This window comes from Numida meleagris, chromosome 5, assembly GCF_002078875.1.
Source record: "Numida meleagris isolate 19003 breed g44 Domestic line chromosome 5, NumMel1.0, whole genome shotgun sequence".
NCBI lineage: Eukaryota > Metazoa > Chordata > Aves > Galliformes > Numididae > Numida > Numida meleagris.
Window position 1 is genome coordinate 45,774,872 of NC_034413.1, and position 27,172 is coordinate 45,802,043.

A 27,172-nucleotide genomic window follows, 5' to 3' on the forward strand; every position below is an offset into this window, starting at 1 on the left:
GGCAGACAAATCAAGACCACCTTCATCAAGCCCTTCCAGTATTATTCGCCGAACTTCCTCATTGGATACACTTGCTGCTCCATACCTTGCTGGACAGTGGCCTCGTGATAATCATGGACAAGCTGTTCCATGTATGAGAGACAAAGCCACGCAGGTAGGCCAGATTTGTTTTACTTCAGCGTATTTAAGTGTAAAGACAGTGTTTAGATGTAAGAAGGTTATTCCCTTCAGAACATTCACTTCAGCTTTCTTGCTCACCAGCTCTTGTTTGTTCTCAGGTTGCAGAAATTCTACCCGTGCAGTGATGTATTTGAGTTATTTGCATTCTCTAAGAAAAGACCATGAACTGTGATACATTTTATGAGTTCCACTTTATGGTCTAAGAGAGGCATTTGTGCATTGCATATCTGCTGAGGGAGTTGGGCTTGTTTAGCTTGGAATTGGAGAAGGTGCAGGGGACACCTGATACCAACTTTCCAGTACTTAAAGGCAGCTTATAAGCAGGAGGGAAATCAACTTTTTGTGTGAGTAGGTGGTGATAGGACAAGGGAGAATGGTTTTAAACTAGAAGAGGGGAGATTTACATTAGTTTTCAGGTGGATATTTTTCACTGAAAGGGTGGCGAAATTCTGGAACAGGCTGCCCATAGAAATTGAGGATACCACATCCCCGGAGGTGTTCAAGTCCAGGTTGGATGGGGGCCTGGGCAGCTTGATCTAGTGCCCTATCTAGTGAGTGGTGACCCTGCCCGCAGCAGAGGCTTGGAACTGGGAGATCTTTGAGGTCTCTTCCAACTCAAGCCAATGTATGATTGTGTGATCTGTTTTCTCATTGTTCTTACTGTGTGCAAGACACTGGATTGCACTGGTGTTAAATATTACTTAGTCTTAATTTATGCGGGGGAACTTAGAATGCCTCTTTATATGTATGTCTGTCTCCAAACTTAATAAAAAGGATTCTCAAGTGCCTTCATAGAAGTTTCTGTAGCCTTTTCTGATCCTCTGATTGTAAAAGGCCTTTAATGTTTACCTGGAATATATGTACATAGTACTGAAGCACATACTTTGAGAAGCTGCTTTGCAGAAGTGTGAATGATGCTCAAATTTAATTGAACTGCAACGCATCAAAATGGTGATGTGAAGTTCTATCAAGCTGTTAAAACTTTTTGGCAGATCATACACAAGCTTTTAATAGTTCGTGCCGGTAGTATCTGTAAAGACAGAAACAACAAACAATTAAATGAAACTCCCATTACAAGGGTTAGATGCTTATCATGTGACATTTACTCTGTCATTCCCCTTATATGGGGCTGTTGCTTTATATGGTGTCTTAATCCGTGCAAAAGTGATTCAAGTGATTTTTTTTTAAGTAAATAAGATACATCAGATATTGATGTTCTTCCGTTGTTCTTTGGGTGCATTTGGGCAGTGCATTTCTCTATCCCTGTGTGAAACAAAGAGCCAAATATCCCAAGTTTTAAATCCCTAATCCCAGAGCACAGTTTCAACAATGGGTCTCCACCAGTTCCAAAAAATGTAAGAGAGTGATAGTTGGAAGATAAACTGGCAGCCTCTGGGACATACTTGAGACTGAGCCTGCCTTGTGTTTGGTAACAATAACAGAAACATAGCTGCAATAGGTTTGTGTGCTATCTACTCAAATGTGTTAGATGTTGAGCAGAAGATGCCTACAGTGTTGGTTGTTACTGTATGGCTTTCTCAAGATCTACAACATTTAGTGTAAAAAGCTGAAGTCGCCACAATCCAGAAACTAGTTCAGTAGAAAAGGAAGGTGTTTTGTAGAGGAATACGTCTATGTGGATAAGGTGGAAATAGAAACTGGTGAAGAAAGGAGAGCTGAGAAACAGGTTTTCTTTGTGGGGAAAATGAACAGGAAAAATGGTTCAAAGATTGGGCTAGAGGGGTAAGCAAAACATGGTAAGAGGGGGAGGATAAAGGAAGGCATATGATATGTATAAGAAATTGCTATTCATGCCTACCTATTAAAAAACATAATCAAATGGCAGAACCAAACCTGTGTGGTGTCTTAACTATTTATTTTCATGTTTGATTTCAAAATACTTTTTTCAAAATAATTATTTCTGTGCTACTGCCAAAGTATTTGCAGCATTCAGTTCATTTCTTTTTGCTTAATTTCATTTTAATTTGAGTTGTGGTTGTTTTTTTTATATGTACATTTTTCAACTAGATTAGGTACATTTTTCTTTTTTTCCCCTTCAACACCTAACTGATACAGTAAATGGGTTTTTATATATAAAAGGAAACATATTTGCAAAGATTTGTGGGACAGACATTTTGTATTTCCTTGCAATTATTATATTTAATGGTGATTGATGTTAGTATACTGCTGAAGGAAATAATGATCTGTTTGCATTTCCTCATTGAAAATATAGCAAATGGGGGGAATATTTTAGGACACAAACATACATCTCTATGTCCAAACCTTTTGTTGGTGTGACACCGAGGCTTTTTGGTTTACAGTCTTCACTAGTACGCTTGAAAGCAACCATTTAAGTTAGGTTCAAGTTTCAAACATGATTTACAATAGTTAATTACAATAGTTTTGCAAGACGACCTTGTCTCTCCAGTTGCACTGTTTAGTGTCTCTGAAGGTTTGGTGATGTTTGGTGATGTTTGGATGCAGTGTCACTTAATACATATCTTAGGTCCACTGTGTAATTTCAGATCTCATGAAGTCTCATGTCTCCCTCACTTTCACCTGCTTCTTAGGGTCAGTGTGTCTGATGTGGCTTTTTTAGGAATGACTTACTGAATTCTGACTAGCGTCACAGTCTGAGTCATGGTAACACAGACAGTGTTGTCAGTATGTAATAGATGGATGTATGCACCCAATTATATACCCATTTACAAGCGTTTGGAAATCACTGTTCAAAATACAACACATAGTTCAAAACTCTTGTGTTTCAGATTGTGTGAAGGGAATGACTGCAAGTACCTTCATATTCTGATCAAAAGAAGAATGTCACATCTGGGAAAAACTGATAGAGCTTGTTTCTTTGTGAACAATATGGCTGTGCTGCTGCTGCTGGAACTGTCTTTCAGCAGTATTGTCACTGAGTGAGATCAATGTGTTTAGATTTCAAAACTTCAGGGAATATGAATTGGATCAACTAATACAGAAGATTCTCAAGTTGAGTAGGTAAGGGATCTTGATTCTGCAGGTTTATGGCATTGAAAGTAGAGTCATTCAGGAAGCAGACTGGGAGGAGGCAGCAATTAGCAACATACTTTGGACTTGAAGACCTTTATAGATGCCCGTAGGTCATAGCTGACAAAATGTGTAAGAGATGAAGCAGAGACTGTCTACATAGTCGAAAACCGCATGGACTGCTATTTTTGCTGAAACTCATCTATAAAAACCAGGCTGAATTATGTACATGCAGAATGTTACTGGCTGATGAATATGGTATTATTGAGCATCTTAGGTTCTGGTTAGAATTTGTAGATGCAGCTATTGTTTTAAATACTGCTAGAATAGGTATTTCTAACTTCTATGTCTTTTCCTTTAAGTCAGACCAATATGTCTTTGCCTGTAGTTGTTTGAATTAAAGCTATACCAAAACACAGCTTAATGTGAGACAATTATTTTGGATTTTTTGAATTCTTAAAAAAGTAATTGGAAACCAAAACTCTGTAGTTGGAATTAAGACTACTTAATTAAGTGTTCTGATATTTGTTTAAAAAAAAAAATTAGCTTTAATCTTATTTCTGTCCCTAATTCAGGAACAAGCAGAAGGATGTTGTGAATGGTAGCAACTAACAAGCATGTATAGTATGTTAAGAACTTAAAGAACCAGAAATCTCCCTTTGCGTCTATTTGGCCTATGTTTCCTAAAAATATGTATTAAAAACAAAATACGGGGAAGATGTAGGAGATCTACTAAAATAATATTATGTTTCTGTCTTATTAATTTATAGGAAGCCTTTCAATTTCTTATTCCTACTTTTGCTCTAAAAATATTTCTAACCAGGTTTGGAGGATGAGTAGGAAAGAGACCTTTAGCCCTTTAAAATGAGTCAGACGTTAATGTATGAAGTGTGTTGAGTCTTAAACCAAAGTATCCAGTACAAAGTAAATGCAAAGACTGATTAGAATGTTAATGAGATTCCCATAGACAAGGGTAATAGTTATACTGAGTTGGCCAGAACTAATTGTTCCAGGAGCTAGAGGATAGGATGACGCTCCAGATTTATATTTGGGAATTGGCCAGATGGGGACTGTTGCTAGCATGATGAGTTCATAAATGGGATTTATCAGTGATTCTATTTTAATCTTTTAGTTTCTAAAGTTTGAAAGTGTTTATGGAATATAAAAGACCGAAAGGATGATCTTGTGATGAAGATGAGGGATTTCTGAAAAACATGGCTTCTAATTTTGCTATGAAAAAGGAATTTCCAAGCAACTGTACTAACTTCATTATTCAGATTCATCATGGTTAGTTTTTGAGTTGGAATGGTGAAGATGAAAAATTACTGATTGTGGAAGTTTCATGTACATGAAACTTATACCTTAACTGAAGTTGAACGGTAACGTAACCTCTGTGTTTGGAGTTAACCTTCCATTTCCCCTGCAAAGTAGGGATTAGTACTACATCTTCAAAGGCCTTGCGAGTTTGTATTCTCAGAATAGATGGGGTAAGTAGGTTAGCTTGCAAGCTGTTCATCTCAAACATAAGAGCAACTGTTGCAGATGATGGATGTTGAGATTTTGAGGCCATCAAAGTTCTGGTCTGTAGGAGAAGATGAAGTATCAATGTCTCCCAGTGGTAAGGTGGTTAGATTGCCTCTGGATCCATTGCGTGCCAAGGCTTGTACTATGTCAATGAGATTTTAAAGGGATTCACTGTCTCTTTCACTATGTAATCTGCTTCCTGAAATCCATCCCCTACTTCATTAGGGATATTTCTTATGACTATGGGAAGATTCCTGACAAGTGTTAGTATTCCTGATCTTAGAGGATTTACTTTTTGCTGTATGTGAAGGCCATTCTGGACATTGTTAGGTGGGAAGACAAACTTTGTCCTTAAAACACGCAGTATTATCACAGGCTCATTAGTGTGTTATGTTACCTTAAATCAATGCAGTTTGTCTTATGGATGCTTAGAATTTCTCAGAACCTTTTCACTGCTGTATGTTTGCACCTTTCTTTATTAAATGTTAATAGCTTTGTTGATTTAGTGAAATTATGTTGGTTGATTGGTTTCTGTTTGACCTGAGACAACTATGAACCTGAAGCTCTTTGAGGCATTAATTAATTCCCTTCTTTGCAATAGCTCTACTGATGCTCAGAAAAGGTACCTGCCTTTTTCTTAGTCTTCTGAGCTTGAAAATGATTTTGAAAGTGTACTGGTACAGGCTTTCCCAACTTCTAAACTATTCTTGATCACGCATCAGAAATAATAAGGTTAGCATCTGTGCAGGAAATAACACTCACCAACTCCTCCACATTCTGCACTGGTTGCTACTGGTTCAGAGCTTCACAGTAGCTTGTGGTACATCTGGCTGCTAATACCACCTTAGCAATTTTCAGTAAAGTAGAAAGGAAACTGGCACCTATTCCTGCATTGGAGTAGGTCTGAAAGCTTATAAATTGATAGTTTCACTCCACACGTTCATATTTTACTTATCACAAAGGCTTCTGGTCGGTGACTGCTTTTTGCTCACAGCTCAAAATCTAGCAAATTTAACTCTGTTCTCTCTTGTAATTTTTCTCTGCATGTTCTTCAAGAAAATAGAAATTATGTATGTAGACATATAAAAAATAATCCTGTAATCTTCTTGCTGTAGACTGAAAGTGCCTGGGCTGAAGAATATTTGGAAAAGAAGAGAAGCTCACACAAACGTTCAGCATCATGGGGCAGCACGGAACAACTCAAGGAGGTCAGGGGTGCTATTATTTGAGATACATTTGGATTAAGTTTATTGCTGGCATGCACTGTTAACATGAATTTCCAGGAAGGTATGAATATTGTACTGCTTTATTATACAATGCTTGGGCTTGATAGAAAGTAAAATGTATCTATTCTTGTGATACTGATTTCTTATAGAAATGCCGGACTATTAAAACTTTTAAGCTGAAGAGTGGAAGAGGTGGCAAGTATTATTTTCAGATAACATTATTTGTCAGAGGAAGAAATCAATCAGTGGCATAACTGCTTTCATTAAACCTCCAGAGATACCTTCCAGGGTTGAGCTGAAATGGTAAATAACATGTTAAGTTCGTTAAGAACTTGAGCCTAATTTTGTGCTGCCAATAATTATGAAAGTTGTGGTAGTAAAGAATGTTAGCTAGGTGTTAGAATAAATTAATGAACCACTGTATAGCGGGATGTACCTTGTGAAATCTAATGTGATTTTTTTCTTAATTAGATTGCAAAATTGCGTCAACAGTTGCAGAGAAGCAAACACAGCAGTAGGCATCATCGGGATAAAGAAAGGCACTCTCCATTTCATGGTAACCATGCAGCCATTAACCACAGTCAGGTAAGTCTGTGCTCTGTTTGTACATATTGGGTAGATACTGCTATTTTTAGCTTAAAGCAAATTTAAAAATACCATGTGCGTTTAAATATGTTGGAGCAATAGGTGAATTCTGTTAAATAGATCCGTTTCCTCTGATTGTATGGAACAAAAGGGGTCCCAGATCTTTTTGTTATCTGGCTAGGCTAGCTCTGGACTCCATCTGTGAATTTCAGATAGTTAGATCTTTCCTTAAAGGACACTGTGTACACTGCAGCCTCCAAAAAGGAATGACAGGTTAGTTTAATCTAAAACCAAGGACATTTTTGAAATTTTTTATTAAGAGTTGCTGTAACAATTATGAATTTGTATGTAGAATAAATATAGCATGGAGCAAACTGGCAGTAAAATGATATTGGCTGAAAGTTGTAGTTAATCCTGATGACGTTTTGTCTCGACTGTAGCACTTGTTTAATCCTGTAATGAACACGTTTAGAGAGCTGGCCTGACAAGTGACTGTAAAACTTTTTTAATGTACTTTATGAAGTGTTTATGCTCTTAATGGATGCATTCAGCCTTTATAAGACTTTCTGCGGTTCATTATGCTTTGAGACTTAAAGTAGTAATTACTTCAAAAATTGAGATGGTTACACTCCCACACATTTGGTATGCAGTTGTAGTTTTATGTTGAGACAATTATTGAGATCACATTCACAGGGAGGTAATATTTCTAGCTGAGTTGATATCAGGTGGGAGGTGGGAAGGAGGGGGAGGAAATGCATGCCTTTATACACACAAATCATTCTTTATGGTCTGTTTCGCTTTACTAAGTTTAAAGAAAAATCAATAGGAAAGTTTGATCAATTTTTCCCCGCTGTTATCTCGTTAATGTTTATTTGAGATGCAACTTTTTTTACAGTCACAAAAAGAACAAATACCTCAATTGCCTTGCAAGTCAATGTAGTTTGAAGAAACTGTGGAACTGTTAATATTGCAAATTTAGAAAATACTTCAGCTTTGAAGCTCCTATTCAAACTTAATATTCCCAACTGCTCCTAAAATGCAGTTAGCTTTTTTTTAATAAATACAGTATTTTGTTGACTGTTTCCCTTCTGTCCTTCCATCCTTCCAGAAATAATTTAGTTCTAGGAAGGAAACTATTGCAACTTCTGTGTAAGTTCAGGTACTCACCCATTCTAATGAAGGATGAAATGAGAAGGGAGAACGACATGTGCAATCTTGAGGATCCAGGTTCTTTTGTGATTAGGAATTGGGTACTTGAGTGATCTTGTGATGCTCAAATACTGGAAATAAGAAAGAAGAACAGTGTTTTGAATTTCTAGTGCTGGTCTCAATTCCCAGTTTGTATAAAAATCGATAATACTATTTCTGAGACCTTAAATTTTATTTCTGCTCTATATAATTTAATAGAGAGTCATGAATTTTCAGGACATTAGTGCACCTTGAAGTCAGTTTGTTATTAGGTCAAATTCTGTGCTACTAGGAAGTATTTTATTTAGGATTTTTTTTTTACTAGAGTTATATTCTTGACATAATTTAAGAATTAGTTCTTCAAACACTTTAAATTTCCATACAAAAATTCTTTTCTCCTCCTCTTTCATGTAGCAGACTGTTAGCCTGTAAGTTAGAAAGACAACAGTTTGAATTTGAAACAAGCTGTCTAGTACAAATTCCGACATTTAGATTCAGTTTGCTTAAGTATGGATGCAGAACATGTTGCTGAGCTTAGTGATTACAGTGACTCAAGCCAGAACATTACAAAATTCAACATGAATTCTATTCAACATCTTTATCAATGATCTTGATGACGGGATTGAGTGCACCCTCAGTAAGTTTGCAGATGACACTAAGTTGGGAGGGCGTGTTGATCTGCAAGAGGGTAGAAAGGCTCTTCAGAGGGACCTGGATAGACTGCATTGATGGGCCAAAGTACACCATATGAGTTTCAATAGGGCTAAGTGTCAGGTCCTGCACTTCGGTCACAACAATGCCAGGCAACCCTACAGGCTTGGGGAGGAGTGGCTGGAAAGCTGCTGACGGAAAGGGACCTTGGTGTGCTGATGGACAGTTGGCTGAATATGAGCCAGCAGCGTGCCCAGGTGGCCAAGAAGGCCAGTGGCATCCTGGCTTGTATCAGGAATGGTGTGGCGAGCAGGACTAGGGAAGTCATCCTGCCCCTGTACTCGGCATTGATGAGGGCCCACCTCGAGTGCTGTGTTCAGTTTTGGGTGCCTCGGTACAGAAAGGACATGGAGGTGCTGGAGCAGGTCCAAAGAAGGGCAACAAGGCTGGTGAAGGGCTTGGAGATCATGCCCTACGAAGAGAGACTGAAGGAACTGGGGCTGTTTAGTCTGGGGAAGAGGAGGCTGAGGGGAGACCTCATTGCTCTCTTCAAATACCTGAAAGGTGATTGCAGTGAGAGCGGGGTTGGTCTCTTCTCACTGGTGACAGGACAAGGGGGAAATGGCCTCAAGTTGCTCCAGGGGAGGTTTAGGTTGGATATCAGGAAAGAATTCTTTACAGAAAGAGTTGTTAAGCACTGGAACAGGCTCCCCAGGGAGGTGGTTGAGTCACCATCCCTGAATGTGATTAAAAAACGTTTGGATGTGGTGCTCAGGGATGATGGTGATCACATGATTCAGTGGTGGGTTGTTAGTTACAGTAGTGTAGTTAGGCTGCGGTTGGACTTGATGATCTTGAAGGTCTTTTCCAACCTGAGCAATTCAATAAAAACAATGAAAGAAGATTAAAAAAAAAAAGAGCTGATTCCCATCTAGGAATTTCTGACGAAGTTCATTATAATTGGTGAGAGGATTCCAAGTGTGGACGTGTATATAACATATATATGCATTTGTGTTATATATGTGTGTATATAATACAGAATACTGGGTGGTCAGAATACTGAAAAACAATACAGAAAAATCTGTAAAATTTCTTTGGATACTTGTTTAATACTTGTTAAGAGAACTGAAACATTTTAACAATGGTAACAAGATTAAAACTGCGGGACATTTGGCGTAGGCATTTCACTGCATTGTAGAATTAACATGTTATCTGACAGATTTCTCTTAGTAGTTCACAAATCCATAAATTTCAGATTACTAAGCCATTGTCACTTTAATATAAATGTATTTTAAGCTGTTTTAATATTGAAAATGAACAGTGATGCTTCTACTTTGAAAAAATACAAAATAAAAATTCTCTATACAGTAAATTGGCATCATAACGACACTGTTCATAAAATTTTATCTTGTGTGGAGAGGCTTTTTGCATTCTACCAAATTTTAAACTGTGTAAATAAAATATTGCAAAATGGATAATTATTTTCTGGCCTTGTGAAATAGACTATAAAATATAAACTGAGACATTGCAGTTTTTCCAGCATTGTCTTACAGAACAAACCATTGTTTCCTGTGGTAAATTTTGTGCCAGCTGTCGTGAGCCACTTGCAAAGGGTGGAATTTACAGAAGGTTTCAGAAAGGGTAAACTAAGGCTTACACTAATGGTATTTAGAGGCACTTTATAAGTCAGAGTGAAAAATCTGTAACTGCACACTTCAAGGGTGAAGTTTGTCAGCTTTCTGATTCCTTTCTAGGGAACTACTAGACTGGAATTTCTGGCAGCAGCTCATTTCCTTTAGTTTTTGTGTAAAGGATTACACAGAAATACTTGAAGTTAGTTATTAGCTATTAGGATATTTAGATTTTACATTTCCAACTTGAAGGAGAATTGCAGTTGTTGATTCTATTAGGGTCATATAAAGATTTCTGAGCTCAACTAGTGGAATTCCTGATATCAATGAGAAACAGTACTAGAGGCTGGTCTCTTCAGAGACCTCACGAACTCTGTATCCTTTTGGAGATAACTCTCCAAGTTAAAACTAAAAAAAAAGTAGTTCTAGTCAATCTGTTTCATCTCTTTTCCCTATTAATAATCACTTAAGCTTTCCCACAATTTCTTGAGCCTATATGGTTTTCTTAAAAACGTTGTTTAGACTTTACGGAGTAAGCTTGTTAGCTATTTCTATCCCTCTACTCAGAATAAGGAAATAATTGGTGGCAAACTTAAGAGTTTACTAACTTTGTTTTTTCAAAAACAATTGAATGGGTTTTGGTTTTTCTTTGTGGTATGTAGCTGTTCTTTTTCCTTAATGCCAACAATTTTTCATACTGCCTCTTTTTACAGGAAGTGGTGTTTGCAGAAAGGTTGCATCCTCCTCAAGTGATCTCAGAATGCTTCTGAGGATGCTGGATTTTCTATTTATTACATAATAATAAATATGTTTAAAAAAAAAAAAGAGCCAAGTCAGTGGGCTCTTTCCCTTAGCATCTTATGTAGGTAGAATGTTTCATTTTTAGAGTAGAATTACTCTGATGTATTCAAACTTAATGTAGTTTGATGTTAATATACGGAATTATCAAAAAACCTTGGATTCTATTTAAAGTTCTATTACTTGTTGAAAAATTGGAAAAGCTTAGACCATTTTTCTAAAACACGTGAACAATTTGGATTTTCACCCATATTTGGTATTTCATGGGCTCATGCCATCTCCATAAGTTTCAGAACTCTGTTCTGCACCAAGACTCCTGGACAGTGTATTCATGTGTGAGCGCTGTAGTTTTTGTCTTGTATGTGGCATCTTGTTTTGTTCTGTGCGTACCGAAATCTGCAGATGAATAGTCAAAAACATTCTCTTGCTGTTTGTCACAGGCTGATTAAGTGATAAAGACGTTCTGCTTTCTACTTGTTGAGAAGATCAATTTCTCATAGGAATGTCTAAATGAAATAAATGGTTGCATGGTCAGTCTTTATTAGTGTCTCAACTTGTGCTGATTTACCTGCATTGTGAATATATTTTAACCTGTATTAGTTCACCTGACAATTGATCCAAGACTTTGTTTGGAACACAGTTAGTATGGTTGGGAATTTTTTGTGCTCATATCCAGTGGCTTCTATTTTCTCTTCAGGCAAGGCTTTTCAAAGTCTTTCCAAGTTTGGCTGCTCTAATAATGTAGGAATTTTGTCGGCATCAACAATGAGTCATGAGAATTTCCTGAATATAAGCTTTTGCAGTCCTTATGCAAGTTCCTTTTTATAACTATCCTAATGTTTCAGTAAAGCCAGTATAATTAATAGATGTTTCCCATCTTAGAGATCTATCAATGTGAGAATGTTTGCATTATGATACATATCTGCATTTAGAACTCTTGTTTGCATTCATTTTTCTAAAGTAGTCATTGTCTTCGTGCCATACAAATTTTACATGCTTTTTGTCATGTCACAATGGTTTGGTGCGTGTTTCTTAGAGGGAAAGGGGGAGAAAAGGGCTTTGAAGACCGGATGAGCATCTGATTGAATGCTTTATCTTGAACATTATTCAAACTGTTCTGTGTTACAGTTATACCAGAAAACATTCTTGGGGGTTGAACCAAGACTTGTATAAGTCTACCAGTAAATAATCAGGAAGATAGTAACTCATGGTACAAGTGGATTCTGTGTATTTAAGAGCTTAACAACAGCATAGTTTTAGCTGTTCATGTGCAATGTGTGTTGGAGCATGGTGGGAAGCCTTTAAAACTGCTGCAATGAGTACCTTAAAAACTAAGTGGCAGTGATTATCTAAAAATAACAAAAAATCATTTTATTTGAAGCTGGAGAAGAACGAGACTCTGCCAGTGTTTCTCATATTTGGTGGGAAGTTGGGAAGGTTAACTGTAATTTCCAAAATATTTGCATTTCTACCAAACTAGTAGATCAATCTTGCATATATACAAAAAAAAAAAAAAGCTTACATTGTAATAAGTCTCTGTTAACATCATAAATCTCCTAAACTTTGTACTGTAAAAGCCAACGGTGCTTTCGAATGTATTGAATTGCACAGAATTCAGTTTTGGTTGCTATATAATATGTATGTTTACAACTGCTCATTCAATATTTTTGTTATTGAAACAATAACATATTGCAGTGGTGTTCAGCACTGCTGCACGTAAACGGAGTAGATATACCCAGTAAAATGATTCATGTTTAAAAAAGAAAAATTACAGTAGTTTTTCATTAGTAGGACGCAGTACAATATGGTAGGAATTTTCCCTCTATTTGATCAATGTTTTGAGAAATCTAGGAGTGTGCTTTCTCTCTGAGAACTGACTGGTCTGAACTAATGGGGGGAGACTAAGTGGCTGTTTCAGGTTTTCATTTCTAGTTCAGTGAAGTCTTGCATTTATAAAATAATTTTTCCACCTGCATTTGTCATGGTACTGTATGTGACAGCAGACTTTGATTAAAACAATTTTAATGAAATTAGTAGTAATAGATCCAGAGGGGGAAGTGAAATTATGTTACAGCTCACATCAAAAGGGATGGAAATATCTTTTAAAGGCTTCAGAATTACTTACATGTCAATGTTCACTGTTCAGTTTTCACTTGCAAAGCAACATAGAGCTGAAGGCAGACTGTATCTGAAGAAGTTTTGCGACTAGACAGTTGAAAGCTTTTTCTGCTAGAAATGAGAACAAAAATTAGGATGCCTGTGTCTTCATTTAAGTTATGCATTTTAACACAGTCACTGTAGTTTTGTTTTAAGTCCTTGGTACTGGGGAGTAGATATGTTCTGTTCAAAGGTTCACTTCCGAGTAAATGTAAATGTCTTAAGTACTTCTGCGTTACTTTCTGTCTTGCTGTTCAGGCTCCAATCCCGAAGAGTGCCCTTGTTCCTGTGATACCTATTACCAAATCAACAGGATCACGATTCCGAAACAGCATAGAAGGACTAAATCAAGAAATTGAGATAATAATTAAGGAGACTGGAGACAAAGAAGAACAGCTTGTTGTATGTATCTGCCACCAAGATTGCTCTCTATAATTATTTTTACTTTGAAGTTATGAGCTTTATTTTGCACCGTTTTTTATTTTAAAGTTTTCTGGATTTTTGCTTTACTAATAAATGTATTTGAAAAGTCTCATGGAAAGCAAAAAGAAGAGTTAAAGCTTGATTCTAAACATTCTTCTTTTGTGATGGCTGTGATATAGTTGTTTCCAGTAGAATAAGAAACTTCAACTAAGGATATAAAAAGGTGAAAGGTCTGTTTTTAAAACTTCTGTAATAACTTTTTTTTTCACTCTGCCAGCACTAAAGAAGTGTTTCCATCGCAGCTGAAGCATAACGTAGTCATTTTTTATTTTATTTTTAGGTTTTTTTTTAGAGAGAAATTCAGTAGTAAAAGAAAATACCAGAAATAAGGGCTATGAATGCAATTAAGGGACTAGAACAATGTTTTGTACAAGGAGAGATTGAGTGAACTGAGACTGTTGAGCCTGGAGAAGAGAAAATTTGGAAACCTTATAAATGTATATAAATATCAGATAGGAAGGAATGAATGAAGAGGGAGCAAAACTCTTCTCAGTAGTTCCCACTAACAGGGCAAGAGGCAGTGGGCACAAATTAAAATACCTGAAATTTAATTTGAACACAAGAAAGTAATAGTGTTTTTCAGCATGCGGGTGCTCAAAACTGGATCAGGTTGCCCAATAGAGGTTGTGGAGTTAATGGCTGTGGAGATACTCAGAATCTGACTGGATGCAATCCTGAGCAGCCTGCTCTAGCTGACTGCTCGGACAGGATTTTTGGACTAGATGGTTTCAAGAAGTCCCATCCAACCTCAAGATTTTTGTGATTCTGTGAAGTCTTGAAAACTGTTCTGCTTTGTTTCAAAACCTGACTTATTTTATTCTTAGGTGGAATCTTATGTAACAAGTAAAATTTTCAGTTTTACGAAACAGGAAAAAACTTTTAACACTATGGATTTAATGAAATTGCTAACCAGATCAGAGCAGCCATTTAATGCCCTTTATTTTTAACAGCCTCAAGATATTCCAGATGGGCACCGTGCACCACCTCCATTGATTCAGCGTAGCAGCAGTACCCGAAGCATTGATACCCAAACACCTGGTGGAGCAGAGAGGGGTAGTAACAACAGCAGCCGTTCCCAGTCAGTATCTCCAACCTCATTTCTTACCATCTGTAATGAGGGCAGTGAAGAAGGTCCTTGTTCAACAGAAGATCTTGTTGACTCCAGAGATAAAGGTACTGTGTAACTTTGAATGTTCAACAGTACTAAACATTAACTCATCTCTATGTAGGTGAGCACATAGTAACAAAGCCTGTTGTTTCCCATATGCATGGAGAAATAGTAGGACTTGTTCTTTGTAAATGATCTAATTGTTCCAAATTGCTTTAAATACTATGCACACATCTGGCATTCCATAATTGTTTCTGGATAGGTAGATGAGCAACGTGCTTCCCAAAGAAGAATATATTATATCAATAAAAACTTCAAGTATTTTAATCAAGCTAGGGACGCAAGAATGTACAGTGACAAGTGGAACAGCACAATAGATTAGTGCTGGTGGTTCTGTCAGGTAATTGTCATGATCTAAGACAAAATGAGCGCTATCCAACTTTTCATACATGAACCCCTAAAAGCCTTCTGAGATAGAGCAACAAAAACATGTTCTGTGCTTTTTTTTCTTTGCTTTTAAGGCATATGACTCTGCTCATTTCATTTGGCTAGATGATAACAGTACAGGGCCATAGACTCATGTCAGCAGTTACAAACTGAAAATGTCCAGGAATGAATGGTTTGAGTAATCTGTGTATGATGTAAGGAAATGGGAAGGAGGAAAGGGATTGATGCAAGAAAGCTTATTTGCAAATGAAGATTGGGAAATGAATGAAATTTTTTCTTAATTTTATAACATTGATAACAAAGTGATTTCATTCAATTTAAGGGATGTTTTTGGATAGTAAATATAGCTTTTATAGTGATTTTTATAGTGTGATGTATTTAAATAATCAGTTACTCTGTTCCTGCAGAGAATGGGAATAATTCTCCCTTGCCAAAATATGCTACCTCACCAAAACCCAACAACAGCTACATGTTCAAACGGGAACCACCAGAGGGCTGTGAAAAGGTGAAAGTCTTTGAGGAGAGCTTGTAAGTTGATCTTTACTATGTAAGAAATAACAATTAATACTTAGAGTTACTCATTCATTTATAGATTTTCGTGTCAGATGAAAATAATCAACCCAGTTACTTACTAAAACTGTGCTAATAACATGGTCTCTGTTTTGTGTGTCTGTGTACTGGTATATATGCATGTATTACATTACCATGATTGTGTGTTAAAATCAAAGCTTTGGCATATGGTCTAGAGGGACAGAATTGCTGAAAGATAATTTTACAAGCTGGTGGCTTAGGACTCTGCTACGTTGACTTGTCCCTTCTTAGTTTTCACAATTTATCTGAAAAAATTACTTACACACTAGCTCTTTGAGAACTTAATGGTGAGCTTTTTTCCAACCATTTTTTTATGGCACAACCAGCACAGCTTGAGAAGACTCTCTTACTTGGTAAATAGTGGGGGAGAAACTCAAATAATCATTCACAGAGAGAATTACTAAGACACTGTTAATGCAGATACGTTGACTAAGTTACATTACAGGTTGTTAGCTGTGAATCAATGGCACCCTGCTGAACCTAAGCAAACTCTTGCAGGAAGTGTCTATCTTTACACTCAACTGTCCAAAGCCCAACGAGGTCTTATTAGCTGAGGCTAAGTCCTCACAGTTTCCTTCATGGTGAAGACTCAGTGCAGGTTGAGGTAGACCTGTATTATGGGATCTCCTCCTGAAATCTCAGTACTACTCCCCAGGAAGATGCTTCTACCTTAACATAAAGCCCTCTGATTCCAACTGGGCATTAGCCTGTGCCTGTGTAACTTGAGCATGCATTAGAAATGGGCCCGTTACTAGTATCTCTGCTAGATTCTTGGCAGAGTAATGCCATCTCTCCTCCTGCATCTTCTTTTCCACTGAATTTATAAAGTTGATCAGATGCTGTGCTACTATGATGCTGTTTTTACAGTCTTTACACTGTTACCAAGACAGTCCTTTATGTAATGGTGCCTGAACTCTGCCTCTGAGATCCTGCTCTGAGCTCAGCTCAGACACGGTCTGAGAATTTGTTACTTGCATTGCTGTAGAGTTCAGGTTAGAGCCTGTTCCTTCTTCCATATAAAAAGAGACTTTGAACTATGCTCCAGTTACCAGCTTGGAACTTGTTCACACATCAGCTCTTGCCCACCAGCTGCATTTGAGTGTCCTTTCAACATTGCCAAATCCATACTCAAGCAGGCCTGGAAGGTGAAGTTGCTGCTGATTCTCGCTCATAGCCCAGACAGAGTGCGTTTCCTCTCAGGCTGCCCTTTATGCGCATCATAAAGAAAATCTGTAGACAAACTGTAAAGGTTGATTCCTAATATTCTTTTTTTAACTGATTTTTTTTATTGGCTATTGTTTTTTTTCCCCTACAGTTTCCCACTTTTTTTCTTTAAAAAAAAAAAAAAAAACACTTTCCAGGGAAGGAATAAGTATGCATACAAGTCCTTCTTGTTTGAAAATAATCAAGTGAGAAACTACAGACCATTGACCATTCATGAGTGTAATTATAATCCTAAAGACAAATATTCCATTTATATTTGTGTTAAAACCAAAATGAATACTTCATAAGATTTTGAACCTTTAGGTTTCATACTGAGGCTCCTCAGCATTGAAAGTGCTGTGCATTTTGGAAACTAAACTGTATGGTTTATAAAGCCATTCCAGAAAGGAGTCTGAGTAGCCTTTTCTTTGGTAAGGTTTCTTTCTTTGTTTTGTGAGACACTAACATATAACTTAGCTCTTCTGTCTCCAGTCTTCCCTTTCCTCAAGTTTTTATTAAGAATAATCAGATTATGCCCAGCATTGCTTTGCAGGGAATGGCATCAGAGCTAGACTGAGCTACTACAATTTTTCTAAAACATTTTCTTCTCTGCTGATTTGTCACTAGATTTTTTTATTAATATTTGTTGAATTGATGATGGTTGATAATAAATAGCTGAATCAAATGCATGCTGGAGGTTGAACGCTTCTGTTTAATGTTGAGTGGACAACATTGGCTAGCTGAAATATTTCATGTTTAAACCTTATCTTGCCTCTGGTGACACATTTAGCAGTACACATAGCTGCCAGTGACAGAATTTGGTTGTTAAATGTTGTTTTAAAACTATTTTGTGCATTTTATTTCTAGGCCAAAGCCGTTGCATGAAATTCCAGCCTTCTACTGCCCTGACAAAAACAAAGTGAATTTCATACCTAAAAGTGGCTCTGCTTTCTGTCTTGTCAGCATCCTCAAGCCACTTCTTCCCACGCAGGATCTTACGCTGAAGGGCGCTACACACAGCCTGACTGTCTCATCTGGCATGGCACCCAGTTTGTTACAGCCCATTTCTATGGCTTCTTTGTCTGCAAACACAGATCAAGACAGGATCTCTCGTGGAACAAGTACAGTAATACCACAGACCTCTATACTCCAGCAATCAGGACGTATTGAAGAAGCTGAAGGATAGATCTAGTGTCTTGACATTTTTCTGGGCAACTACTGGGGAAAAATTGGAAGCAGTTGACTGGATTTTTCTGATCACACTATTTGTGTTCTTTTAACAATTTATGGCACTGTCATAATTGAACTGTTTGTGTAACTGACAGTTTGGTACCACATTGAGAAATTCAGGATGATGCAGCAGCTGATGCTCTATTGCACTTCCTGCTTATGAAGACTTCAGTTCTGTTTACCACCTGCTTTTTTTTTAAATACTGGTGAAAACTAAGACTGTTGTAAGCCTCTGCCATTTACAGGACCAATTGTAGTGATACTGTGTGTCCTTTGACTCTTTGTTCCCACTGAAAGAAAAATATCAAGACCAACCAGCTGACCCCATTTTACCACTGTAACCTGCGGAGGGGACGGGCAATCAAATGGTTTTGCAAGATGTCTTTTGTATGAAAACATGTGTTTTATAACAAAAACTTACCTTTTCTGATGTGTAGTGGATAGTGTTTAAAAGACACTTTTCTGGTAAAAATTCCTCCCCTATGCCCCCCCACCAGTTTTGTTTTGTTTGTTTGTTTGTTTGTTTTTTACAGTAGAGAAGATAAGATTCTTTTTACTTCGCTGTTTTACAGCTGCTGGGACCAAAGGATTGCTGAAGTATTTAAGCAATCTAAAATTATGTGACCTTCCTGAACAGCCTCAGCCCTAAGTAAGACAAATTTATGTGTTTGAAAATTTTAAAACAGTAGAGTATCCAGAAAGCAGTGTTAATACGTAGTGTATTTTTTTTCTTGATATTATAAGTTTGTGCTTCCAGTAAGTCACATTCTTACAACTCCTTCCTTCACCCAGCTGCTGTCAGTGTTGGTGTACTGGCTGGAGAACTGCATTTTAAGCGCTTGTCCCAGTAGTGTTCCATTTGTGCACAGAATGTTTGTACAGGAGTGGGAAGAAACATGTTATGCTCTGGTTCCCTGTTATTCCAGAAGATGCGCCACTTACCTCTTACAGGTTTGCTTGGTTACTTACAGAATTAGTCAGCATGAATTGTTAATCACTCTTGGCAAAAATTTGCTCTGATGTGACTCTTTGGTGTATTATAGACCTTAGCCATGTGATACTGAAATACCTGTGCATGATTTCCTCTCTTTTTGTCATAGTGGTGTTTTCTGTATACGTTGAAGGTGATGGCTTGTCGGCCATGGTATTTGTTACACAGCAGTTTACTGCAGCAGCTATGTTCTCCCTTCTTGACTAGCAACTTAGGTTGACACATAAAACAGGATTTTTTGATGCTTTTTCTGTCCTCATATGCAGCAGTTTATGGTTCCTTTGAAGTTATAAGGGAAGGGGCCATTTCAAATGGAAGCTGTTCAGGAACTTCAGTGAGGTTTCTCTTGTGTTCCTAGGGTTCACTATATGTGTTTGAGTAAATACAATATAGATATGTGCAAAAAAAACTGCAGTGGCTTGAATGCCAATGTCATATCATCCTATAAAATGTTTGCCTTTTAGCCTCTTTTACAGAGGTAAATTCAGTCCTTTCAAATTAATGTAATTGTGGTTATTTTGTGGGTCTGAATATCGGTCTGTTAAGCATGAACTGTTCCTACTGACTTGCATATGCATTGCTTCCATGGCTGAGTTGCAGTCTCAGGTCTCTCCCTAATTACATCTATCTAAAGACTGTACTGTTAATATAACAACTTTTCTCAGTGCTTAATATGCTAAGTTTGGTTGCAGACATTTCACTAGGCGAAAGAAATAATCTTAGTACCTTTGCAGATAATAGTCATAGTTCTGATGCACGCTTACTGTTCCTCTAAATCCAGCGTAAATAACTGTCTGATAGCAATAAACTTTACTGAGCAGGTAAGTGTAAATCACAGTGGCCTACACAAGTCCTGCATTTAGAGTGTATGTTGAGCCCCTCTTTAAACCATTATGTAGAAGTTCAGCAAATGAAAAATGTTCCAGGAAGTATGAACATACTAGATCTGTTAAATTAGCAAATAAACATAATTTAATATGACATCAAAATAGATAGGATCATGCAGATGGGACTAAAGGGCTCTGTTTTGGAGTGACAGCTCTGATTTACACTGAATAAGTTGTTGGAGAGGAGAGGACTTTGTGCACCACATTTGTGTACTGTGATCAGTTAATGAGGCTTTGTGATACTAATCATTTTCTTCTGAAATAGTTCCAGTGAAATTTGAAGACTAGTAATACTTCAGATAGGTTGTTTAAAGCTGGTATGACTGGATTCATGGCAGATGAGATCATTCCGGTGAAGGAAGTTCTTGTAAATCTACTTTTTCTGTAGCAGTAGCATGTAAAGAGTTTCTCCATCAATGCCAAAATGCATAGTGCTTTATCAGGAGAACTTAACTAAATAGTTAAGAACTGAAGGGCTAAAATTAACAAATAGCATTTATTATGGCCTTGAGACTTAACTGATTTAACCAAAACTGCATTCTGATGTTTGTTCTAATCACAGAGTGATTCTCTCAAATAGCAGTGGGCTTTCTTAACCTGGAACTATTTTTCTCTTGTTGTAGTACTCAAGCATCTCTTCAGTAGCTCCCATTGTATATTATTGGACAACGTACTGTGTAAATTACTGAGCTGATCTGTTAAAAATGCAAATAGAAATGTTTGAGGAGTTTGCTTTTTATCGAAACAAATTGGATTCAATTTTTTTTAACGTACAGGACTATCTGTTGCTGAGGCAGCTCTACTTTAATGTGAATCCACACTAAGGACTCAGAATTAAGAAAATATAACAGCTCTTGTTCCAAGACCGGCTTTTACACGTATGCATATAAAACTTAGCCTTAAATTTCCTATATGCTGTCTTGTGCCATAGCAGAGCTGCAAGTTAAAGTACTTAAATCAATTTAAAAATAGCTTTGAGCATGTAAATAACTTAAAAAAAAAACAAACAACACATTTATGTATAGAGTTGAGATACTCAGTTTTATGGGGGTGTAATGTATGGCTCAAGCACAGTTATACTGAAATATTTAAAGTTCTTTTGGCATTCTTCAAATCCTAACTATGCATAGACCCAGTCAGTTCCTTGATTACCTATTTTGTAGCTTGAATACATAAAAGGTCTATTTTTACATAAAACTTTGACACACTTGATACTGTTTTCCTGATATTTTACACTACTAGCCCAACTTGAAGGCTGATAGCAGTGTTCAGTAACACTGATGGTTGATCTTTTGAGATATACTAAATAGCGTTGCTCCAGTTGTAAATTTCACATGCTTGGAAAGAAATTCTTGATTGCATGTGCATATCCTGAGAGAGAAAAAAGGGAGTGCAAATTAAATATAGCATACTATGGAAGTAAGTGTTTGCTGCATTTGCTATTGCTTTACATAAATCAGCTCCTAAAAAGTATGTTTACTCTCAGGGCTGTTTTCTTTGGTTTGTTCTAAAATGCGGTTTACTGAAATTGAGAGCTTAAGATTTTTTTGGGAACACTGAAGTCTGAGCCTTTTGGGAAGAAAAAAGCTTTTAAAAATAGGTACTTGCATTATTTTATTTCTGTAATATCTGGAAATGTTTTCAATATTAACATAAACGTACAGGCAAATATCTTTGAAAATTCTTTTTCCTACCATATAAAAAGCTTACTACTTCTGATCTTGATACTCGAGTTAATTGTTGCTAAGACAACTTTTGAAACAAGGAGCATGCAACTTTAAGAACAGTGGGGGGTGGAAATGCAAAAAAAAAAAAAAGTCATATCCATTAACCTTTCCTCTGCCTCAGGCCTAACTTCTTTTTGTTTATTGACTTTAATAGAGTTCATTGGTGTGGCAGTTATTTCTCGCTGAAACATATCTATTCTCTCCTCCCCATCTCTGAAATGTCTTTACAGTAACTCACTGCTAGTGAAATCTGTTTTCTTTCAGAATATCTGACAGCTTCTCCATGAAACTCTGAATGGGGAGTCAGGAGAACCCATAGAAAGACACCAGTAACTTGTAGTTACAAAGATCCTTGCTGCTGGGTGACTTCTTAGATATTTTAATTTCCATTGTCTCATTGTATATGCACACACAGTCTGCGTAGGCCTGCTTCTATAAACTGTATGATTTGATATTTTAGAGAATGTTTTTTTACAGACAGATTTGCAGAACTTTACTCGTACAGAACTGGTACATAATTTTAATATAAACATTTTCAAAGCAATGCTCGTTTGTCATTCTTGTTCTTGTGAAGTTAACATAACATTAATATAACCTGCAAAAAAAGATCCTTGCTGTATAAGCATCCAAACACTTGAGATCATGTCAGGACTGTGCTTTCCTCTATGTGATTCTGTAGTTAAGTGCCCTTCATCAAATGTCAGAGCCTAATGATGTCGTGGTGACTTAGACTCAAGCAAGTTGATGTATTAAAACAAAAAGTATAGCTCTTAGAAAGGTAATAGGAAGTTCATCTTCTCTTAAACTAAGGGGTGAAAAGCACTGTGGAGAATTGATTTCTTTGTGATTGAAGAGTTCATATCAAATTGTTTTCCTTCACCTGAATGTTTAGGAAAACAAAATGACCATTCATTGCAAGATGTACCTGTATATTTTCTTGACGTTTATTTGTGAGTGTTCAACAACGCTGGGAGTTAATCTTGCTATTGATCTCTTACTTATACAAGGAATGACCTGGATGCGTTGTTTTGACTCCGTTGTGTTACTTGTTAAATTGGGAAAGAATGCTAACTATTCTTGAGTGTTTGGTGAAATTCCAGTCCTGTATATCAACTGGTCTGCAATAGTCTTCAGATGTAAATGGTGTCCTCATAGTTTTTTTCTTGATTCATTGCATGTCATCAGTAAATACTTAGGTATGGTCTTTGCTTAAAAGTTCTTCACTGGGATTTCTATTTGACTGCTGAGACTTTTGTAGTGTTCACAGGTCTATCTGAATTGCAGAAGAGGACTTGGCCTGAAAACAGCAGAAGTTTCTTACACAGATTTATTCTGATAGAACTCTTTGGAAAATCCAGTAAGCTGAAAAGCAGAAACGAAACCACCCTCTCTGGACTCATCCACCCTAATTTTCAGTGGATTAATAGTCAAAGAAGAATATTGCTTGGCTTTTTTCTAAATTATCTTTCATTTATTGAAACGTGCAATTTTTGAGGGTAACAGTTAAGGGCTGTCCAAAACTGCCGTTAGATTGGTCTTTGTATGAAACTGGCTGATGTGTTTTCTTCTGTTACACTGTGATAAACTTGTAGAAGTCGTCTTGTGTATGTTGTACAGATCAGTTACTTGTTGCATGTAAGGCTATTTTTGTAAGCAAGGGGAATTCCAGGGATGTTATGCATAAAGGGCCTATTCTGAAATGATGTACACTGGTGTAAAACTGGAGCAGCTCTACTCATTTCAATGGAATTCTTGATTTACACTAGTCTTTGCTATGTGTAGTTATGCCAGTACTATTTTGCACAATGTTGTTTTAAATCTTGAGTACTGAATTGTGAACTGTTTCCACTAGAAACAGTAAAAATTTTTACAAACTGCAATAGTGGAATGTTTTTGGGATTTTTATTTTTATTTTATTTTTTGCCTAAAATAAAAAGCAATCACTTCCAGCTATGGGCTAATTTTGTTTTTGTTTTTAGTAGTGAAGTTTTGTGTGCAGATTTGCATCAAAATTTACTTCTGAGTATTGTAGCTGTTTAAATAAAATATGCACTTTCAGTCTTTAAATTCTTTTCACACCATGTATTGCGTACAGGTAAACTACAAGGCATGTTAAGAAGAGATGAAGATAATCTACGAAAACAAAGGAGTAACTCTGCATGGTGAGCAATGACAATCCTCTAATTCTTGATTCAGTGTTTTCATTCTGAGAAGTTTTGTTCCTCGGTTAAATAGCTGTTCATTTTGTTCCTTTACATAGTGAGATAGAACCAGGCAGAACACCTACTGGGAGAGTTTTGCAGATATCTCAGTTTTCCTTTAGAGTTAAGGTTGAATTTATAGCAAATTAGTATAGAAGTTACAAACTAAGGCTGCTTGTGTTTTGTCCTATTCCCTTGTTGTCATTTAGCTTTATGTTGAGTCTTTCCTCAATTTTTGCAAGTTGCTACTCTCTTAACATATTCCTTTTGTATAGGGCATTTACAGAAGCACTGCCGATTAGCCATACATGAATGGAGTCCAGTGCTGTGCAGGAAAAAATGACAGAATGTGGTGGAGGAAATAATTCAGGTGATATTCTCACACGCTTGAAATAGCATGGATTCATTGCCACTGTGTGCCCTTTTCCCAATATTTACTTGTGCCAAACAAACTTTATTTGCCGCCTCCTGCATTTTCCGTTTACAGAACCCTGTTTCCTGTACTTGTGTTTGAGGGAGTCCTTGAACACTGCCCTGTGACTGGTGCTTGTTTTGATGGAGGAATGTCTCTGTAATGAGTAATGCTTTCATGCTGTGGTAACATTGCTTTTATAGAAAAGGGAAAAGAATATCAGTGTTAGAGTGAAAACTAATTACTGCAAGGAAAGCAGAACACTTCATTAATTCCTAAATTTGAGTTTGGGTGCATATGTGGTCTGATTAAGCTGCTCATTGAGAAGTTTTGTTACACAATACATTGTGGATGTTTTTGCTGACACTATATGTGTAGCTGATCAATATAAACACATTTAACCATTGATTGATATGGCAATTAGAGAGGTTTCCTTATCTCCTACCTAGCAGATCTTATTCACTTCTGTGAATATGGATGTAGGGGAATGGTTAGGTCAGGGCTTGAAGTGGTGATGGAGCACCTGGTGAAGGGGTGTGGCTGGCCCAGGGAGCACAGGCAAATTGTTTGCACCTGTGCTCCTCAGCTGACCAGAAGGGGTGGGCACAGGGTGCAGCCCCCCGGGCTCATGAAAGGGCCAGCCACTGCAGGGAGAGCATCTCTTGTGCCCAGGCTGCTGCTGAGAAGGAGTGCTGCACAGCCAGAGAGCCCCTTCACCAGTTGGGTGAGTTTGACTCTTTTCTGTATAGGACTATTGACTTACCTGTGAATGCTTTACCTGGTATTGCTAAGAACCTGTCAGAAGCAATTTTGCTTCTTTGTGAGCAGAACAAGGGAATGTGCCAGAATTCACCTAGCTGTGTGTTAGGCGGAAGAGAATCTATGCTCTTTTTGCACTTTTGGAAAACTAACAAAAAGGCTAACACCCGGTCTACCTAGCTCTTCTGCATGGCTTTTGCAAAATCCTGTGTTAAAATATTGCTCTGATATACAGCATTTACAGAACTGCTACTCAGCTGCAAGACACGTTCAGAGTTCAGCACTGTGTAGGGTTGATGAAGAGTTATGGTAGAACTTGATTTATAGTTTGCAGGTAAAATTATCCATAACTGATGGAGTAAATAGAGTTAATGTCATCTGGGAAACTATAAACTAATCTGAGCAGTCAGAATTAAGCTACTTCTCTTGAGGTGAAGTTTCTGTTTCAATTTTCTGTTTAAATGGAATAGTTTAAAAAAAGAAGTCTAGACCATTCTCAGTCTTTCCCAAGTTGCTGATATTTAACCTCCTTTTTAGAAGTTGCTAGCGGCATGCTTCTGCAGGACACGTGGGACAATTCCCTTTTTTCACCTAGAAAATGAACTTATCTGTGTTTTTTCATGCAAGCTGAAAGTTTGTGTCTTCAGCCCATTTAGTTGCATTTCTGGTGTCTTGGAACTGTTTGCTGGAATTCAACACGTTTCTTCAAATAAAACTGCAAGGGTATGTCTAGAGAATAGGGTGGATGGCAGCATTCTTCTACAGGTGTGTAAAAGCTGCCAACCTCCAAGAAACAATATCCATCCACAACTTAAGCCAAGTTCGTTGAGAGCAGTGGGTAATCTAGCTCAGAAGTAACAGAATGGGGTTTTCAAGAAAATGGTAGATGTGGCAATGAGAGACATGCTTAGTGGGCATGGTGGTGATGGGCTGATAGTTGGGTACAATGTCATCTTGTACTACACAAATTCACTAAAGGGCTGTATCCTGATCTAGCTTGGATTTCTTTTGTTCCATTGGCAAAATCAAGATTTAACTACAGTGTTCTGTTGTTGGTGGTTGTTTTTTTTTAGTGTACTGGATCAATGTTTTTAACAGTAGTAGAAGTACAGAACCTGTACTCAAACTTGCATTTATTGCCCAGAAAAATCTTGTGAAATTGCAGACAGCTAGCAGAACAGTTATGAAGCTTTTGAAGTACAGTTAAGGATGGAAAGTCATGCCTTCCTCAGTGTTAGGAAGTGACACTATCATCCTATCTGCTATTGTGTCCTAAATACAATTCAGCTGTTTCAGAGTTGTGCATCCAAAGTATGCAATTTCCTTGAAGAGGAAACAAAAAAGAGTCTGTTGTATGCCCTAGAGGATTTTCTTGAAGTTCAAGCTTTTAAACAGCCTCAAAGTGCGAGAGACTGAATAGCTCTTAGAGGTTGTAGGAGGATCTTTAATGCTGTTTTCCTTGCAACTTAGCCACTTGGACAATCACATCATATAACAGTGTATGTTTGGAGTAAGATTTTAATCACTCTCTCTTATGATAAAATGAGATCAGATTGTTTTGAGGGACCATTGTAACAAAATAGCATAAAAATTTCCCCATTGGATAACTCAAAGCATTAAGCAGTTTGAAATAGCAATGACAGCTGGCTTTGAAAGGATTTCCACATCTGCAAAAAGATCGAGCTATACTGATACAGCTTCAATCATATTCTGAACAGCTAAAAAAAAAAAAAGATGCAATGCTTATTTTTATCTAATAAGATATTTTAAAGTAAATTATTCAAGTTGACTTCGGGGTATTTCTGTAGACAAACAAGTAACTGATGTATTTTCCTGACTCTCAACAAACCGGAAATACTGGCTTAACTTCGTTTGGTATATACAGTGAAGTGGGAGATAGAGTTCCTTCACAAACTGAATACAATTTAAAGCATGTTACAGCTCTTCTAGAATTAAGAACCTGTGGAAGTAGAAACGTTGGCATTTCTTAAAAGGAAGAAAATAATTTCAGTGCAGAACACAATCTGCTTAAACATTTTTCTCTGTCCCTCAGCATGAGTTCTGTAACGTGTGGCCATCAGTGCAGCTGGTGTCCAATACTGTATGATATTACATTTTTTCTTTGTACTGCTAGTGCTTTGTGCTACTGGAACACAGTATACAAAGAACAAACTCTCTTCATGT

The 27,172-nt window shown here is 37.1% G+C and overlaps 1 protein-coding gene across 1 annotated transcript in view; it reads left to right on the forward strand.

Annotated features, from left to right (window-relative positions):
• FAM117B (family with sequence similarity 117 member B) overlaps window positions 1-23,565 on the forward strand; it is a 30,503-nt gene extending 6,938 nt beyond the window's left edge. The window contains exons 2-8 of the mRNA XM_021399699.1: window positions 6-154; window positions 5,829-5,921; window positions 6,411-6,524; window positions 13,208-13,351; window positions 14,383-14,605; window positions 15,395-15,515; window positions 17,649-23,565. Coding sequence (XP_021255374.1) covers window positions 6-154; window positions 5,829-5,921; window positions 6,411-6,524; window positions 13,208-13,351; window positions 14,383-14,605; window positions 15,395-15,515; window positions 17,649-17,967 — 1,163 coding nt within the window. The 3' untranslated portion in view covers window positions 17,968-23,565. The remainder of the gene's footprint in view (window positions 1-5; window positions 155-5,828; window positions 5,922-6,410; window positions 6,525-13,207; window positions 13,352-14,382; window positions 14,606-15,394; window positions 15,516-17,648) is intronic.